This window comes from Macrobrachium nipponense, chromosome 3 (genome assembly GCF_015104395.2).
Source record: "Macrobrachium nipponense isolate FS-2020 chromosome 3, ASM1510439v2, whole genome shotgun sequence".
NCBI lineage: Eukaryota > Metazoa > Arthropoda > Malacostraca > Decapoda > Palaemonidae > Macrobrachium > Macrobrachium nipponense.
This window is the reverse complement of record NC_087202.1, coordinates 70,182,881-70,202,880: the sequence shown is the minus strand read 5'-3', so window position 1 is coordinate 70,202,880 and position 20,000 is coordinate 70,182,881. Positions and strand designations below refer to the sequence as shown.

Below are 20,000 nucleotides of genomic sequence, written 5' to 3'. Positions count from 1 at the left end.
AATATCGAGAGAGAAATGACACCATCGTTTCCTTAATAATCTCGGTGAAGACAACGGACCGTGTAAATATTTTAGATATTTGAGCAATACAGTCGACCAGAGTGTCATCTGCAAACCGTGAGTCTGGTTTTTCTTTAGCTCTTAAAATTTTAAGTCTATTTCCAGTAGCTCGTGCTCGTCATTCTATTACATGGCAGCCCAGAACAAACGAAACAAACATCAGATATATTCCATTAAGAATCTTACTGAGAAGTACAGACAGTCCTCACCGAACGAAATTTCTCAGTTGATTTAAAAATTCAACCCTGATGATTTTAATCAACGTGGGATTCACCGTGGTGGGGGCGGGGGACTTTGACTTACAAGAAAACATTGAACACAGTAACATGGAAAGAATTTGTTTCATAAGTTACTAAATGATAGTCTTCGAGGTTGATACTTTTGTTAAAAAAATGATTAAGTGAATTAATGATCTGAGCTCAATAGCAGATTTTGATGACGTAACACTGCAGAAGGAGACACGAGTATGAGTTCTTTTATTCTCTGCCTCGTCACCGTTTGATTCACAGTGTTTTATCAATGCCCGGTTTCACCAATATCTTTATTCTGGAGATCTTGAAACCTTCGGTGAAGGGTGAACTGTGTGAGCTGCTCTTCTTGGGCCTCCGAAGGTGAGGTGGGTCTCCAGTTCAAAATGCACTGTATCCAAAGGTTCTGCTAACTGTAAAATGAACAGAGGACTAAAATTGAAGAGAATAAGTGAAGCGCTCTACTGTAATTAGACAAAAATTAAGCAACGTTTAGTAGTAAGTTTGTAATCTTACTACTAAACGTTGCTTGACTTTTGTCTAATTACAGTAGAGCGCTTCAGTTATTCTCTTCACTTTTAGTCGTCTGTTCATTTTACAGTTAGCAGAACATTTGGACACAGTGCATTTTAAAGGGGGTAAATCGAAATTTCGACGAGACAAAAAAATAATAAAAGAAAAATTAAATAGAAATAAAAAGACGTTCAATCGGCATCATTATTATCGGAGTTTGCCCTCCCCACCGTCACCGCATTTAGATTTTTCTTATTCCCTCTCATTTCTAACCCCTTCATTCTCCAGACAGCCACCTTATTCCGTAACAATTCTTAGTACAATGCAGTGTATGTTTTAAGCGGTTTTGTATTAGATCTTTCTTCTCTTAATCACATATTTTAAAAGGACTTAATCTTAAGACCTTGATTCCATGCTACAACTGTCATTCAACGGCCATTCCCTCTTCGCAAGTAATATGTGATTATTTTCCAATTTAACCATATTCTCTCTCTCTCTCTCTCTCTCTCTCTCTCTCTCTCTCTCTCTCTCTCTCTCTCTCTCTCTCTCTCTCTCTGTGTTTTCTTGGCTTTTTACCCACCTTACTGTATTCACTCAGTCTTCAACTTTCCATATGACAGGTGATTTTTTTAAAACTCTCCTGTTTTTGTAAATACGTCTTAATTTTTAACTGTAATTTTAATTTTAGTTGTTTTAAGTAGCTTTTTTTCATGTGCTTTAATTTGTTTTTTTACTGTTGTTTTGGAACCCTGAAGATGTAACATGATTTTACGAAACGCGTTGGCGAATAAATGTTATCTAAATTGATAACTGGTTGTCTACGTGTCACTTATCCTTGATATACACACACACACACACACACACGTATGTATATATGTATGAGCACACACACACACATATATATATATATATATATATATATATATATATATATATATATATATATAGAGAGAGAGAGAGAGAGAGAGAGAGAGAGAGAGAGAGAGAGAGAGAGGGTTAAAAATATTTAACATGATGAAAAACATTGATGAACACACGTAATAAATCTAACAATGTTAACTCCTCAGCCAGCGTGAGGATATTGGCGGAGACGAGGCCAGCTTTTCTAACGTTTCTAGGAACGGTTGGCCCAACTCTCAGGAACCCTGGAATATTCCAGGAAATGTATCGGTCCATTCCAACGAAGCAGTCCGCCTGTCGAAGCGTATGAATCAGGAGCAAAACGCAATTGATCTGTAAATGGCGGTGTTTTTCCAAGAATCACATTTGGGGTTCGGTGGAAGACTTCCGTCAGTCCCTGTATTATCATGATGATCTGATTTTAAATTGCTTCAGTCTACGATTAAAGAAATAAATGAAAATGTTATTCAAATGCTTGAATATTTAAATTTCGTGAGTATGCAATTAAATAAATAAATGATAAATTTGTGACGGATCACTGAATATTTAAATTTCGTGAGTATACAGTTAAATAAATAAATGAAAACATTATGACAGATGACTGAAAATTAAAATTTCGTGAGTCAATAATTAAAGAAAAGTGAATGGGAAAGTTATAACAGTTGACTGGCGTATGTAACATTGCGTTACAAGTGGCACATGCATTACCGGTGGTGACTCACCACCTCCACCACCACCACCGGCGTTATTGGGGTTTTTCCATTATTATGCAGAGAGAGGTGACATTTGGCACGAAGGGCGACTCATCGGAATTCTGCTGGAGTTACGATGATTGGTCTGTTTCGATTAGTCCGGCCTCATGCCACCACGGGGCCTTGCTAAAGGTTGAAATGATTAAGACGTCTGGTGTGGACCTCCGTTCTAACAATCCAACCCAGATGAGAGACATGGCTTATCTGGTACAAATTCAGATCGCAATGTTTGCAGTCTTTATCCCATTTTATCTGCTGTTTAACCATACTGTCCTATGGATGTATGCTTTGCAAGGTCATATAGTCTTATGGCTTGTTCCATAATAATAATAATAATAATAATAATAATAATAATAATAATAATAATGACAGTGAACGCCTAAGGAGATGGGACTTTGGCCATTCACAAGACCCAAGTCAGTTCCCGTAAGCAGCAACACATTTATAAAGCAATATAAAATGCTGCAAATATATTCATTATTCCATAACACTGGAATTCCGTTCAATTTCCTGGGGGTGTAAATTTCCCTCTTAGCCAATCTAGCAGTGCCATCGTTGCAAAACGCATCCAGAACTTGATATTTTGTTAGTTTTAGTCAACGAAGTAGTCCCGAAAGACGCGGCAAACGATAGCCTAGTATTTTAGTATTTCTTTGTTGAAGACTCATACAGGCATACTTAAAATCTCTCTCTCTCTCTCTCTCTCTCTCGCTCATCCGTATACCTCTCATCCTCGTAATCATCACTCTCGCTCTCGGACTCTCTATCTCTTCTTCACACACACGCAAAGTGACAGGATAGAAAATCTAGCAGTGCCATCGTTGCAAAACGCATCCAGAACTTGATATTTTGTTAGTTTTAGTCAACGAAGTAGTCCCGAAAGACGCGGCAAACGATAGCCTAGTATCTCTTTGTTGAAGACTCATACAGGCATACTTAAAATCTCTCTCTCTCTCTCTCTCTCTCTCTCTCTTCACACACGCAAAGTGACAGGATAGAAAATACTGTTTTGATGTAAATACATTCACGAAATGTCTACAAAATATACACGAAGTTTACATCTAAATCGTCCAAATATTAAAATAACAATTAATTACAGTCCCGTCGACTTCTTGGATCAACCCAGTTTCCCTGATAATAATAATAATAATAATAATAATAATAATAATAATAATAATAATAATAAATCGGAGAGCATTGAACTTGACTGGCCAAAAGGAGCAAAGCAGCTTCATTCACATTAGCTTATGGACCGTTTGTTTACACCAATACAAAACTCCTGTTAACGAAAATCTTATTTCACACAAAAACAGGCAAAATCATCGCGGGCAGATTGTACCAGAGATAAAAGTACTAATCCCAACAAAGATTATTTTTTTCTTGCCACGATAACCTACTTTTCAACAGAAATCATTGCCTTATCGCAGCTGATAAATGTCTGCGCACAATGCCACCAACTTTTGCGGATTAATTCACCCTTCATAACATCCTGTCGAACTGATAATGTTCAACTCGACTTTACTCGGTTATGAATTGCGAGGTTGTGAGTCGGGGTAGGGGTGTGCGCGAATTCCAACTACTTATCAGCCCATTTCCGGTGAAGCAGGGGAGGGGGGGATATCTGGTTTATTGTTTTGCCTTTTTATTCGGGTCTCATCTGCTTGCCGATGTGAACGCCATCAGTTAGCAACATCAGCAGATTGAGTGGCACACGGCATCCTAAGAAACTACGAATTGACATTCTACAGACCATTAATGAAAGTATTTATCTATACAAGTCTTTCTATCACAAAAAGAGTCAATTAAATAAAAGTAGCTTCGCTATTGGAGTTCTTTTCCTTCCTCGTGAATCATTTGTTGTTAAATCAAAGTTCGTTGCCATTTCTCTGACCTCTGCTCTCCAGAATTCGTCGAAATGGAAAATATTTTTCAACAACCAAAGCTTTTATCTTCTTGGTTGCTTTGGACGACTGCAGAGGTCACCACCAGGTTTCATCTGCTTTGAAATTTTGCTCTTAATCCCGGGCTGTCCTTGTGCTCGGCCTGTGTTGGCAGGCAAGCAGGCGCAAGCAAGCAAGACTAGACCAGCCATCGAACTCTGCTGCGATTTACCATCAAGTTATAAAGTAAGACTGAAGATGAAAGGCATTCATAAAATACGAAAAACCTAACACGAACGAGTCAAGGTCTCAGTTCATTACTAGGATAACATTACACAGATCCTCTAATTAGATATGAGTAAACGAAGACAAGGTTTCTTTGGCGTGATTTTAAAATCATCCCTGGGAGATTCTGTTCAAACTCAATGCCTGAAGATGATCAGTTCTCTGTAGCAGAGAAATTGCAAAGAATCTTTAGAACCAAAAAGAAAAAGAAATAAATTTATAATGCAATGTTAATCAGGATAGAACTAGTGTTAGCTTCCCCGAACACCGAAATGACGAAAACAGACTTGCTAAACTTATCATGACCTGATTCAGCCGGATCTCAGTCAAGACATGAATCCAAATCCACGGCAGAAACGCAGCCCAAAAGAACCGATTAACCTTTGTGATCGCCTTGAGCTACCCTTGCCCTATATATATATATATAACCCTGTGATACGGGGTCAAGCACCTTGTGAGTGCCAAAGTGGCTTGGCAAACCCCTTCATTATGCCCCGATGGCGCGTTACCCAGTTTGTCCTTCAGAGCAACTTAATGAGTCGACTGACACTGAGATAGCTGGGGAGGAAGGGGTGAAGGGGGGTATTCTTGCCTTGCTGTCGGGGGAAGGGGAGGGGGGTAGGCATGGGGGGGAAGGGCGATTAGATTAGAGTGAATGAATGAACGGGGGTGAAACATTACGCGATTATGGAGGACAGCCAATGATAAACCAATGACTCAAGTTAAAAAAGAGAGAGAGAGAGAAATGGCTCTCCTCATTCTTATTTTTATATATATATATATATTTATTCTTGGCTGCAATGTCACTGTTTTATTAAAAAGAGGGCATTCAGCAACCGGAGCATCGTCGGTAGATATGTTTATATCTCTTGCGTAATTGTAGATATGTGGGTGTTTGAACCTTTGAATGAACTACGAGTGTGTGTGTGTGTGTGTGTTGTTCACACAACATGCCTACGAATACTAATAATCCATCAAGAAACATTAGAATATATGAATTATGTATCTGTGTAAATAACAACAAAATCGTTTATTCAGGACTGCACTTCGCTATTCGAAACAATGTTATACTGAATTCTCATTTCTTGTAGTTGAATATAGTAGAACTGGTTCTACGAATTTAGTGTACAGAGCAATGGTTCAAGTTCCAAATTCTACTGTAATGAATTCGGAGAATAAATCATTTGCAAATCAATGAAAAAAAATGTATTGCTCACTTGACTAATTAAATTAACCACATCAAAATCCCATCACTCATGACAAAGAAGGCATAACTGAATCGAACAACAACAATAACACGATAAAAACAACAGCAGCAACAACATCAAACTGTCCAACATAACCCCATCTTCATCCCTCCTTGGAATGAAAGATCATTTTACTTTTATGAAGACTGACACTTAATGCAGGGCTGCCATTACTGTGCTCGTGGTGTTGGGTGTACCTCTAGGTCAGTAATATAATCCTGGCAGTTATCAGACATATCTAATTCCCGTTTCCTCTTTTAGATGAATTTGTCTAATACCTCTCAGTATATATGAACGGTGTAAGACAAATTTCGAGTAATTTTTTACGTATCTTGCACGTGATATATATATATATATATATATATATATATATATATATATATATATATATATATACGTGTGTGTCTGTGTGTATGTATGTTATTAACACGTGTTTATGAATAATAACACCCAATGTGCATTTGCAAACAGGAAAACGTCTGTTAAAAAATGGAAATTTGGCGAATTAAATTATCCTTACCAATTTCGAGGAACAAAAAAAAAAAAATAAAGAACTGCTTAAGACCTATCATCGTACTCTTTATTATTAATCATCATCTTGTGTTTTTTTGTAGTTTTGTTGTTCTAGGATTAATTACAGGTGTAAAAGAAACATCATATAATGTGGAAAAACTGTATTGATTTGTAGAATGGATCGTCCAACGATATCTCATTTTGCCACTTACATTTCGACGAAAGAATTCGCTGGGATTATGGTGCCACAGTCAACAGTTAAGGAACTTGCAGTGATCGTGAATACTGCCTAAAATCGCTGCACTGGTAATCAGAGCAAGTAACAAACAAAATAAGGCGATTGTTTTTGATTCGATTCCTCCCCGTGACAAGAATTCGAAATGTTTCCCGCATTCCGTGCACGTTGTATTGATCGACTTCAACCATTCATTTATTTCACAGAAATTCCCCTTATTATGTGGATATGCCGTGGGCATGCTACATAGAATGACAGAAAAGCGTAATGTTATTGCTGGAGGTCACCAGACTATATATCATGACATCATCATTTTTGCTTCAATCTTTGTAATCGTGAGATGTCCCTTATGATAAAAGTTACTATTCGGACCCTCTCCAAGGAAGAGTGAGAGAGATTGAGACTAAATAGACCCTTTTGGCCTAAATATAACGTCTAATAACTTGGTTCCCAGAAATGCAGCAATCTATACACGTCGTCTGTTCCCTTTTCCTGCTCAAGATAACGTGATCAGTTGTGAATGATGCCCTACAATTGCTATTATGTGATATGCTAACGAATTTTACTTTTTGCATAAGATCAAATATTGTTTACATCTTCATTGTTTATTCCATTTACATTGAAAAATATGTCTTAATTGTACACTTTGCACCGGAAATTCCGAAACTAATACGCTAAATGCTAACTGGATGTTGCCGCCCCTCCCCCCCATTTCCTGCCAGAGACGGTAACCAACGCTAGATTACCTTCAATAAATGTTTAGCATTATCATGAGAGATTTTGTATAATTTCTTGTTACCAATTCATTCTTACAGATAACATGTGCTAAAAAACCTGTGTTTTATCATCTCAATTCACCTTCAATAAATATTAAAGAAATGCCTATAAGTGTGAGTACCATGTTTCTCCCCCACCAATTCATTCATGTCTCCCTATATCCCCCCAACATGAATGACAACTGCAGTTTTACTCTTGGCCTCCCGTTGACCACACCTACGAATTCATCGGCGTTTACTGATTATCTTTCGGCATTAGAAAATACATGGTGCTCTCTAGTTAAACAGAGAAGTACACCACAGGTTCAATTCAGGGTTCCGCCATCAATGCCCAGCCATCATTGAATTGAGCTGAAGGAAGACGGCCTTACAGGTGCCTAAAGGAGTAATATAAAACACACAGTTTCGTTCACAGGGTATACGATCACTTGAAACTTGCACAGAGTGTATGTCGCCAGTATTGTTTTTAAAATGATAACGAATAACGTGATGTCAGATTTTACATTGTTGAATAAAAAGAAATTTTAACTATAACGAATATCATTATCAAATAGTAATGCGCATAAGTGAAAACATCGCGAGAGAACAGAACATTTTGAAACGTGGTGGAGTGCAGTGAGATTTTATTTTGCTGGTAGGAAGGCGGGACAGCGCCGTAGCTATCGGTTGTGTTCATCCGCTTCAGTGTTGTCTATCAACTTTACTCATAGTATTCACTATCCATCTCAATGCATATAGTAATTGTCTAGAAAGAAGGATATCAACATAAGAATGCCAATTGAGACCCTAATTTGGAAAATGTGAAAACTCTGTTTTTAGGAACTAGTTTAATGCGCGAAAAGGGGTGCGCAGTCGAGAGAGCAGCAAAGCAAGTTCGTGTTTTGGGGTGTTTCGATGAAGTTTAGTTACCATGAAAATGTGCATCAGGAGGGCAAAAAAACGCCAAAATAGCCACCTGTACTATATAAAACATGACAGAGGGAAATGATGAGTAAGTATCTCCAAAATATCCAGTGGAAACGGCATAATTCTAGCTAAAATGGTGCAGAAAACATCCATGGTCTTGTCTGTTGGGGCCTCCATTTTCTCTAGCTAAGATTCAGCGGACGTCGCTTTGTTGGTTATCTGTAGTGATCGTGAATCGAGTGTTAGTTTGACAGGAATTCTTCCACATTGCTGGGAGATGTCAAGAAATGATAAGTCCTGCTTGAAATTTAATCGGTGTTTAGTGTGTATGAGCATGGAGAGAGTTTGCCACCAAAGCGGGGTCTCATGTCTTAAATTCATTGATGGAGAGCAGAGTTTGGAGGGTGTTATCTCGAGTGAACAACCTACCAATCTTTTTAAATATTTCCCCTCACCGTAACCCTCGCTCGCCCTCATCATACGGTAAGTAATATCTTTGTTCTCTCGAGACTGCGACATCGACATGAAATGGTACTACGTAGTCCTGAAGCTCATCTCCATTCAGTGCCAAGTGAATTGTTTGTGTATGTAAAGATCTCCATTCAACTTAAGCAGTGCCCATTGGTTTTGTGGAGCCGTCCATTCATATTTCGCGTGTATCAATCAAGTGACGAATCGTCGACCAGTCTAGTGTTGGGAGTTGGAAGTAGTTTACTGCTTACAGTATGAAGCAGATCTATGACGACACCCACATTCCAAATAGGAGCTATAATTGTATATCTCATATTTAATCACTTGAGAATTGGGATGTGGAAATTGGGATAATTGATGAGATGGATAGGGGGTACCTGAGGAAGGGAGGGGGCATTTCAGGGAGTGTCAATGCGGTTGTCGTCGTCATCGTCGTCCATTGCGTAACCCGGGTCATTCATTCATTATTTTGGAGGCCACTTATGTGTGTGAGTGAGTGGAGGAGTAGCACTTGTGGTTAGACAAGCATTCCAACACAGAAACATACACTAACCACCGTGGTATGTAGCCACGGAAAGCTATTTATTGCCTGTGGCGTAATATACGTACGTCAGAGAGATGCTTTATGAATAGGAGAATATGTTGAACCAGCGTACAAAAAGAAATATAAAGTGTTGGAATGTAGATTGGTTTGTTTTGCTTTCTGGAGGAAGATCCTTTCTAGTAATTTATTCGTTACTGCAACCAATGCCAGTAATTTTTTTTTTCTTCTTCATCTCTTGTTATCTCGGTTCGTTATTCTGCATAACCTTATAGTCATGAAACGCATTTTCATATCCGTACCAGCACATCCAGTATGCTCTCTCTCTCTCTCTCTCTCTCTCTCTCTCTCCAGCTTCTGTCATGAGTAAACGTACCTATATATATATATATATATTTATATATATATATATATATATATAGATATAAATAATATAATATTTATAATATAATATATAATATTTTGAACAAAATTCCAGGATTTTTTTTTTAAATTTGATATTTTGTTTACAACCTTCGTCACAGTTCATATTAACCTATTTCGTTCATTGAAGCTTTTCGTCAGTAAACTCTCTCTCTCTCTCTCTCTCTCTCTCTCTCTCTCTCTCTCTCTCTCTCTCTCTCTCTCTCTCTCTCTCCCAGATGTTGTGACGCCAAATATAATTCACAATCATCTCTCTTTCTCTCTCCTTACATATTCGAACCGTATATATAGGTAGTGTGTTTGTTGTATTTGTATACGTATAAACTATAGGCTATATTATAAATTGTAGAGAGAGAGAGAGATGGATGTTGTAATTTCTCGAGACAAAAAGGAAAAACACCAGCATGGTTGATTTCTAACGAATTGGTGTGATATGGAGGGTAAGACCAAATAATCTCCTCATGTTGCTTCAGTAATTATGATTGCAGTACTTGCCTTTATTTTTGTTTGCACAAGTGGCCATGTATGTGTGGCACGTTGTCCTGAATTCATTGTTCTTTTGCGCTTTTGGGAGCAAAATGATAATTGGTAGAAGCCCCTCCCCCACGCCCCCCCCCCTCTCTCTCTCTCTCTCTCTCTCTCTCTCTCTCTCTTCTAGACCATTATTAATTGTGCTCCGGTTTCCCAGCGAGAAGGAAACCGTGACAGGTAAAAAGAATTTGTATAAGATATCTCTGAAAAGTACGAAATAACTCGTGGTTTAGTAAGGCGTGAGTTGAGACAGTGTTTGGCAAAACTGATTGGAAATCAAATTCAATTAACCGCGATACCCGAGAGTCTTTACCCTTAGACATAATTTAGTTGATTAGTACGTTGGTTAGGTATGTATTTGGTCGGTAGGTTCTAAGTATTTTTCTCCTGATAAAAAGTAATAAATATAGTCAATTGCATGCGGTTTTGGTTGTAGTAAAGTAGGCCGAAGTGCATAGGCCAATATTACATTAATGCCCATTGGCCCATTCGTACTCGTGAACGAAAGGTGGTGTTGAATTTCGATGGTCTCGTCAACACAAAACCTAATCGTACAGAAGGAGGATATCTTGGAGTCTACGTCAGAAAGATGAGTATTTTGCGAATTCTCACAAAAATATTGAAAAACAGACATTTACAATTTACAAGAATATTGTATTTGTATAGTAGGCACGCACGCACGTTCTACATACCATCAAGTATATAAATATGACACATTTGTATGAGTCGAGTCATTCCTTCCTCCTCCGGAAAATACTATGTCCCAGGAGTTTAGTGAGACGATCAGCATCTCTATAGCTAATCACTTTCTGTATGACGATGGATAACCAAACATCCCCCCCCCCCCCCCCCCCCCGCCACTGACTTCAGAAAACCTAGTTACGGAAAGTAATTTTACTTCTGAGGGGGGGTGGCTGTTCATTTCTCAATGACAGAGCAACGTTGCAAGCAATGGTTATGGTCCAAGTGTGCCCGGCACTGCATAAGAGGCCTAAACCAATATCCTATCGTGGTAAGTATTGGTAATAAATTTCTTGGTTTATTTTCAACTTTTTCTGTGACATGCTGCTCCAAGCAAGTCCATAAAGGCTAAATGACTAAATTGGCGTGCCCGAAGGTTCACTTTTAGCTACCCAGCTCGAACAGTGCTCCAGTTTCGCCTTAGGCTGATCAATGTAATATCAAACCATGGTTCAGATTTTTCAATAATCGCAAACCCCAGCGACTGAACACTTATTCCACTTATGCTACAAACGTTGAGTTGCAAATTTGAATTGCCAGCCAGGGTTGGGAGCTATGATTTATCTGCATGGTAAAATAGACCTCTAAAGTCATTCTCGAGAGCCATCGGTTACCGGTAAAGTTAACAAATTGCTATTATTTTTACACTTACACCGCCGAGACAAGAAGGAAAGGTTGTACCAAGTTCATGTCAGAAGAAGTAAAACTGGGCAACTGGGAATGGTATGGGTTAACCAGTAAGAATTTTTTAAAATCTTGAAAGAGAAAAGGTTTTATATCTATTAGAGTGAGACTTTCCTCTTGAAAGAACGAGTCAAGAACTCCTGGTACTAAGTTGATGTAATGCAAGAAGTCAACGGGTGCATCCGTGCCTGTTTGTAATGCACATCCACAGCTTCCGGCTTTTGTCTGTTAAGTTTATCCTTTTGGTGTCCGCTCAATACACGTTCAATACGAAGACTGCAAACAGCCATGTCATGGTTTTCGTAGGTATCGACAACTTTGTTCTATTCTTGGCCACGATTCGATTTTTGTCCACTTTCATTGATAATTTGACGGGTAGATAGGTATGTGTATATATTCCAGATTTGTCGAGTAGAAAAGATATTCTTAAAATTTGTCATTTCAACAAATCACGATTTCTCAGGCGTGCTGTGTGAGAACTGCAAATTTCTATTGCCAGGGCTTTTGATTTCCGGAGTAAAGCAGCGTAGAAAGGTTTACATTGATATATTTTTAAATATGACTTGACATACATGTATGTGGTATTTTGTTTGTAGTTACAAGTGGCTGCCACTTTGATATGAAGGGATATAGTTTTCATGAGTCGCGTCTTTAAAGTCGGCTCAAGTTTTTTTTCTCGCTAAATTACTTTCAAGACACTGGGTTTTGATCTTGAATCTCATACATCCGTCCGTCAGTATTATGTATTTGTGGGGAGTTCTAGTTTCCAAGACCTGTTCACCCAATGTTTAAACCTAGAGCCAGTGTGGCCAATGCAAATGAATGTATAGTGTTTTAAGTCCTCATTAAATCGAGGCTAATTCGCTGAAGAATATTATCTCATCAGTCTGTCCATAATGAAGAGACCAGACCAATCGGGATCTCGCTCATGATGAATTTTGTTTATCGGATGACACGATATAGTTTAAAACAAAAAACAGTAATTAATTATTTTGCGTGAGTGCCAACTTAACAGTCCTGCTGGAAAGCCAACCATGCTCTCTCTCTCTCTCTCTCTCTCTCTCTCTCTCTCTCTCTCTCTCTCTCTCTCTCCTCTCTCTCTCTCTCTCTCTCTCTCTCTCTCTCTCAGCGAATCGAATTCGCGTCTGACGGATCACTGCAGTGGGGTAAGTTGCGTTTGAGGCATTGCATAGCGTAATTCAGAGTTCAAATGTATAGTGAGGGATACTATTCCGTATCCTGTCAAGGTTTGGCGAAGAATATTTTTCTGAAGAGTATTCGCTGCAGCCAACCTGAGTGTAGTGAAGGAAATAGTCTTCCTAATAACAAAAGAATATATAGACTTGTAGGGAACTGGGACGCTGTGGTTTCAGACTGTAAGGATCGTGTGATGGTTGAAATAGCCTACTTCCAGTAGTGAATAAGCCCAATCAGGTAGGTGTCGGCATCATGATCGTGGCAGAGGCATTGCCCAGAATTTATGTAAAATAAGTTTTGTGACGATTATTATTTGTACTATTTCGTTATTTGGAGGGATGGATTTGCGTTACTGTGCTTCAGTTCTAAAAAAACAGAAAAGTGGTAAAAAAAGTTGAAGGATTTGACAATTGGCAAGTTCTTCATTCAGAACTGTGATTTCTGTTAGTAGTAATATGACTTGTGAAGCTGCAGGTTACAGAAAGCTTTCTGAGGTGGCTCCGTGTTAGTAATGCTTGAAATAAGCCTTTGCAGCAGACGGAATCGAAATCAATCTTTTGTTTCGGAATTTGGTTTCAACATTGTGAAAATGATTGATATTTTCATTCCCAAGTCCTTAACTGCCGGGTGAGGCGAGGTGTGGTTTGCAATAACCGTTTTGCAGATGTTTCAATAAATTAACAAAACAGATGTTATGTACTAGTTTCAGTTTTGAATTCTTCATTCTGAAAAAACACTTTTTTTTTTTTTTTTTTCAAATATATGCTGCTAATGCATTTTTTTTTATCCTTAGTGCAACACCCTCTTACTAAATTGATTTCCTCGTTCTCTTTGGATATAATACTTTAGAAAGCTTTGAATGCGCATGGAAAAAGAATTATGAAAACTTGCAGAGGTGGGATTCGAACCTATGCGCGGTAGTAAGGCTGACATAGAACGTCATGCAATATAGTAAACAACCTCATTCCAAGTATAACGTGCTTTAATTCGAATTTCACTGTGGGAAGACGATTGATTGATTGATTGATTATGTAGTAAATCTGGCGTTACTACAACTGGGTAATTGACACCGAAATAAATTGAATAGGAAAAATTAATATTTTAAATAAATTTCATATAAAAATATCTTTAAATATATGTATATAAAAATTTTGAAGACGAGCGTATATACTCATTCATATCCAATTGGGAGTCAATGCTTGCAGAGGTAATCGTATCCGGAGTATGATAAAAAAAAAAAAAAAAAAACTTGGGGTCATTGTAACGATTAAAAGATGTAAATTCGTCATTGAAATATAGTAACAAATGGAGGGTGGCCGTTGGTCCCGTTGCTGAACAGCCACTGGTTCCATGCAGCGTAAAAACACCATACAAACAAATGGGGGGGTGGGCCGGTCAAATGGAGGGTGAACCGGCCCTGTAGGAAACTTCAATGTCGGAAAAGTTTACAATTACAGCTGCTTGATATACCTGCGCAGGATGCTCATCAGGAACACCTTAAACACCCCCCTTTATGTAGATGCTTTCACTCAGTTCCAACACCTTTTCCTCTCAAAATTTTGCGAATGAATCAGACACTTTAAACACCGGTTCATCTTCTCACGTGAACCAATCACATTTACATTAATGGCATACTATATTTCTGACCATTTCATCCTCATCTTGACCGATTTTTGGAAGCCGTATTTTGACGGTTTTCTTGAACTAGTTCCTCCATATTTAAACCTATTTTTTCTTCTTCTTTTTCAACTTAAGTGTCTTTAGGGTGTCTTGCATTCAAAGGTTCATTTTCTAATGCGTTTTGCTGCAGTTCGACTCCATTAATCTGAGTTTGCCCCTGGTCATACATACGCTTACTCAGGTCTCTGGTGGTTTTTTGTTTCTGTGGGAGATCTTGTGCACATGCCTCTTTCTTTTTCGTTTTTTTCTTTTTTCTTTTCCCTTTTTTTTATTAGCCATTCACACCACAAACATGTGTTTTAGATATTGTACTTGATACTTAAACTCGATAACTTAATTCGGCTTTATTAGATACAATTCTTTTGATCTTTTTCAGTCATTTAACTGGACCGTAATACCTATTGTAGTCAAAATATTCAATGTTCTTCATAAAAAAAATAACACTAAAAAACTTTACTTCAGGAGAAAATGTAGACTGTAAGGTATTTTTATCATAATTCGTGGTAATTCGACAGTGTATGCAATAATACCGGCCCCAGTATACTCACTGCCTTGTTCTACCACAATTGGCAGATTTTTCGATGCAAAATTAGTTTCTGTTTTATTCTTGTGCTAGATTTTTCTAGATTATTAATTTTATGGTTCAATATCGCTGCTTGCTTGAAAAATCTCTTTGTTTAAATGACCGTCATAGGAAGTGGGTCATCATCACAATATGTTCTTTTTTGGGGGGTATATTTGCTGTAGGCTTCCTCATAGAGCCTACAGTGTTTCATGAAACTGGAAAAAAGTGCTATGTCTAGTTTCAATTTCTTAAAAATATAGATTTTTTTCCCCAAGAACTTAACGTTCATTAGTTTCACTCTCTTGAAGCCCCCATTCTTTGTGTGTGTGTGTGTGCTTTTTAATGCCAGTTCCTGCCAAGTGTATGTTTCCGTTACAGTACAGTATTGTTTCTCTTTATTTTAAGTCTCGCTTGGTATAAGAAGCTTATGAATGAAAATTTTTCTTAAGTTCTGCCATCAAACCACTGTACTTTGTTGAGTTATAGAGGCTCTGCGTAAATCAAGGCCCTGCCGATTTCACCAGACCGGTTAATAGTTAGTACAGTTAAATAAGAGATTTCAATTAACCTGCGTTAAGGGTGTTATTAAATATTCTTGAAAGCTAGTATCAAAATAGATGAAAATGAAAGCTGTTTGTTGGATACGAAATGGAAAGACAAGACGTAGGTACCGAATAGACAGGCTACCTCAGTAGTGATCATGCCTCTCGTATTTCGAATTCTTTCTTCGACGATTGGACAGTTTCGATTGTATTTTGAGCCTAACACTGTAACCTGAGTAAAGAAACAGTGTAAGCATTAACTGTCAGGGACATAATTTAATCCATATTATTATAGTAACAAGTTGTGGTCGTAGTATTGAAATCATTCATATAGTCCCAAGTAGGTTAAAAATTGGTCATTCTCTTTTTGCTCGAAAGATTTTTTTATTTTTATTTTTTTTTTTAATATCCTTTTTACACCACTTCTGTATTTCGGTTCTTGTACCAAATATTGAAGGTCTTTTTCGAGCCTGGCTTCACTGTGAGTAACTTACTAATAAGCTGGTAAGTTAGCTTCCACTTTGAATCTTCTTCTTTCATTATTAAATGGGCATAGAAAGCATGTATTTAGTCATTATTTATTTAATTTGTATATTGTGGTCTATACAGCACTGGTATGATGAATTTATTGCACAAGCCGTCGTATGTCAGCTTATCCAGATATTTCGTACTTATATAACCGTTTGTTTTATATTTTCTAGCTGTTTTGGGAGAATGGTTCTACTTCCCACGAGTCCTTCCTACGCTGGGTGCTGGTAAATGATGAAATTCACGTGGAGTCTGTACCACTTAATTGATTTAATTTTTTAAAAATGTTATATCGTTGCTTATCCAGGTTCCTCCTACTACAGATATATCGATCATCAGAGTTTCTGTCAAATATTCCATTGTCGGTAATTTTGTATCCCGCTGATTGAATGCTCAAAAACACAGCACTGTAGTTGTTTTAATTTGCACGGTGAGGTCTTTCCCCACACTTTGTCACGCTTGTTCTGTATATACCTTTGTCTTACATTCAAATTCTGACCAATTAGCTCTCCATGACTTGGGGCTACTCCTATGTTTTTCTCTTCGTCTGTGGTGAGCAACCTTTTAGAAGTCGTTGTCGCCTTTTATCGGATATTTAAGCGACTGGTTCTACCTAGTCTTTGCCATGTCTGAGTTTCTGCAAGTTGTAGGTTCAAACTTCGCCTTCAGGATAACGCCATGAGCGTGTCCTTCTATTTTGCCAGCTGTGACCTACTGGTTTTCATCAGTCCAGTAGCTTTCACTGCAGTGTCTGTTGATTTTGGAACTAAAGCTTTCTCCTAGTCTGATTTTTAATTATTTCCCATTTTGTAACTCTTGGATTCAGTTTTTTCATCCATCAAGGTGGGCGTCTCCACCGCTCGTAGTTAGTCATCAGTAGTCATTTTTTTTTTTTTTTTTTCACCAGACATTAACATGCGACCCATTCATTCCCTGATATTCCTCGCATCTAAAGATGATGTTTTCTTGTTTATATAATCTTGTCATATCCAAAATACGGTTCTATCGTTGCTGTTCTATTATTGTGCATTTAGAGCTATTTGTTACAATATTCACATAAAATTCCATATCCTTATATTAAGCTGCTAACAAAAAAAACCATTGTTCTGTTTACTTCCTATTATCTTCACACTTCATCTTCACTATATATATATATTCACTTCTCTGCGTCTTTTCATTTGGTGTTTCTTCGTTTTCTTAGCGTCAAAGTTTTTTCCGTCAATTTCCAAGTTACCGACCATGAGGTCAGCCATTTTTTTTTTTCACTTAGTTTTTCTTTTCCAAAAAGGCTTCCTTTGAACAACCCCGTACTCGGCCATCTCGCCCTCAACTGTTTTCTAACAATTTGTATTTTACATAAGGCAAGCAACGTGTTCGTCTCCTCGTACTGTATGCATACCAACCCCCCCTCCCCCCCAAAACAAAAAATCATTAGATTTCTCATTTTGTTTTATTAACGTTCAGCATCCCCAGTCACTTCTGCCACTTGTCTCCAAAACCTATTGCAAATACCTACTAATTTTCTTCACATATTCTGACTTTCATCTTCATTCATCATGTCGCCATGACCCTGCGATACTCTTAATATTCATAAAATTAGAAGTTTCGTTATTCTATCCACTCCCCTATTGTTTCTTCATATCCTGGTTATCATTTACCGCCATTGCCCTAACCCTTACCAACATTTAATTGTCTTTCGCAAACACGTTCAGACGCCTCAGTCAACATCTTCAGCCAATGTTCGCTGTAACCACATAATAATAATAATTAATATTAAGATACCGGTATGTATCAGCCTAAAATTACATTCAGGACGTATTTTCTTATTCCGGAAGCTGTGCCTTTATCTCCTTTCTTTTCTGTGACTTTTCACATTATGGCATCCTGGAGAATGATTGTCAGTTATTCACACAAACAGAACATTATCTTAAGACTCCCTTTTATGCTAACACTTGAACACTAAGGATAGATTATTCCTTGCACCAATTTCAATAGAATCATTCCCTTCTTCAGGTACCTTGCAGGCCGTAGTTAACTCGTCAGTCCCAGAAATTCTAACATATTGTATCTCGTTAGCACTCTTCTTTTATCCATCTTCATGATTTCCATCTTCATCCTCTACAGGTCACTTTTGCACTTTTTATTCTTTCTGAGATTCATGAGTTAATGGGCCTTTCTCTCTGCATTTATATACTTCCAGTACAACGTCATTTTCTTCCTAGAGTAATTTCAGTCATTCACTTTTCTTTTCTTTTCCCTTTGACTATTGAGCTCCAGGGTTTGATGTTCTGTTCTAACTTGCAACTGCATCTGGAACGTTTAATTTTCCATCTTTCTTCATTAAACCTCAGATTTCATAATCCAGCCTCTAACCTCATTTCTTCCTTCGTTCTTTGTGCCCTCCCTACCCGAGTGAACACTCACTACTGACTGTAACCCCAGTGTAGACGCCCTTGGCCCCAATGCTTGAAGTTATTCTACATAAAATTTTTCTACTTTGGATTTCATACATCATTCGTTCTACAATTTATGGCATATATTACTTGAGACGTGAGTAGCATTGCACTAAGGTTAACTCGTTGTAAGTAACAACATGACTAGTATCTAACGAGTGAGAGACCCTTCTAAAAATACTTTTCTCAAGCCTGTAGATTAGTGAATGTCATTTCCAGGTGTTTTCATGTGTGTAAAGCTATTTCTTTTATCTGGGCTTTGTCAGACATGGTGAGAATGACGTGGTAAAGATAGCTTAGGATAGGAAATTGAATGGTAGGATTTATGCTCCCAGGTGTTTCATTCATAAATAAAGAATGCGAAAGAGTAAATAAGTTACATTCAATATTGCTTTTGAAAATTTTCGCTGTTTCAGAGATCTGAGAGTACGAATCCTGTTCATTGTTTCTTTAATAAGAACCAGGTAAGGTGTACGTTCAGGGGATAGTCCTCAAAGAAAGTGGAAACTGCTTATATTGTCAGTAGTGTAGTGAAGCAGTTTAGGTATGAAAATTGAATATTTGAAAATTTTAACAATTGCTTTTCATAAGCTTTCATGGCTTTCATAAGGTTCTTGCTGAAACTTGGAAGAAAGGTAGCATATTAATATTTTCTCGTGTGACAAAATAAATTTGTATCGTGTAATGTATAAGGAATTTTGTCTCTACGCTATACTTTTTAGGAAGATTGGTACACCCGAATCACAAGTTATCAAAATGGGGTTTGCGACTCTCGAAATTTTACTCTGATAAAGTAAAAAACGGTTATTTTGGAGAAATGTATTGTTCCATGGCATGTGGTAGTCATATTACCGGTATTAAGATTAATAGGAGAACAGAATTAGGTTTAAATGGTTAGTTTTCTATGTACTGTTCTATATATCCAAGTGAAAAATTATGGACATATAAGCAGTACAAAACATGATCATATAATGGCAATTATTGACCCAGTTTCAGATCACTCGCAGCTTATGTGAAACTAAATCAGGTCGGAGGAGGTTCACCGTATATTTCGTACTCCGTAACCAGTAGTACTTAGGAGTTTATAGTAATGGACTGAAAACTGAAAAAGCCTATGTGATCTGCAACGAGAGCCAAATGGAAAGTTTTATATGGAACATAGCAAAGGAATATGCTAGGTTTGATGATAAATATTGATTAGAAGATGAAGAACATGGACATACTTAAGTTTTCAGCTATTTCAAGTAGAAAACAGTCATTTCTTTTCGGTAGGTTTAATTTCTGTGCTAAACAAAATACATTTAGCGAAAATCTAGAACTCTGATGTAC

The 20,000-nt window shown here is 37.6% G+C and overlaps 1 protein-coding gene across 4 annotated transcripts in view; it reads left to right on the top strand.

Moving 5' to 3' along the window:
* Positions 1-7,640: 7,640 nt before the first annotated feature.
* LOC135221801 (sprouty-related, EVH1 domain-containing protein 2-like) overlaps positions 7,641-20,000 on the top strand; it is a 70,064-nt gene continuing 57,704 nt past the window's right edge. For 2 of the 4 annotated variants that reach the window (XM_064259657.1, XM_064259654.1), the window contains exon 1: positions 16,392-16,445. In XM_064259657.1, the coding sequence (XP_064115727.1) occupies positions 16,405-16,445 (41 nt within the window). In that variant the 5' untranslated portion in view covers positions 16,392-16,404. Of the gene's footprint in view, positions 8,401-8,517; positions 8,799-16,391; positions 16,446-20,000 lie in introns of those variants that run through there. The other 2 variants (XM_064259656.1, XM_064259658.1) reach the window with 2 other exon arrangements.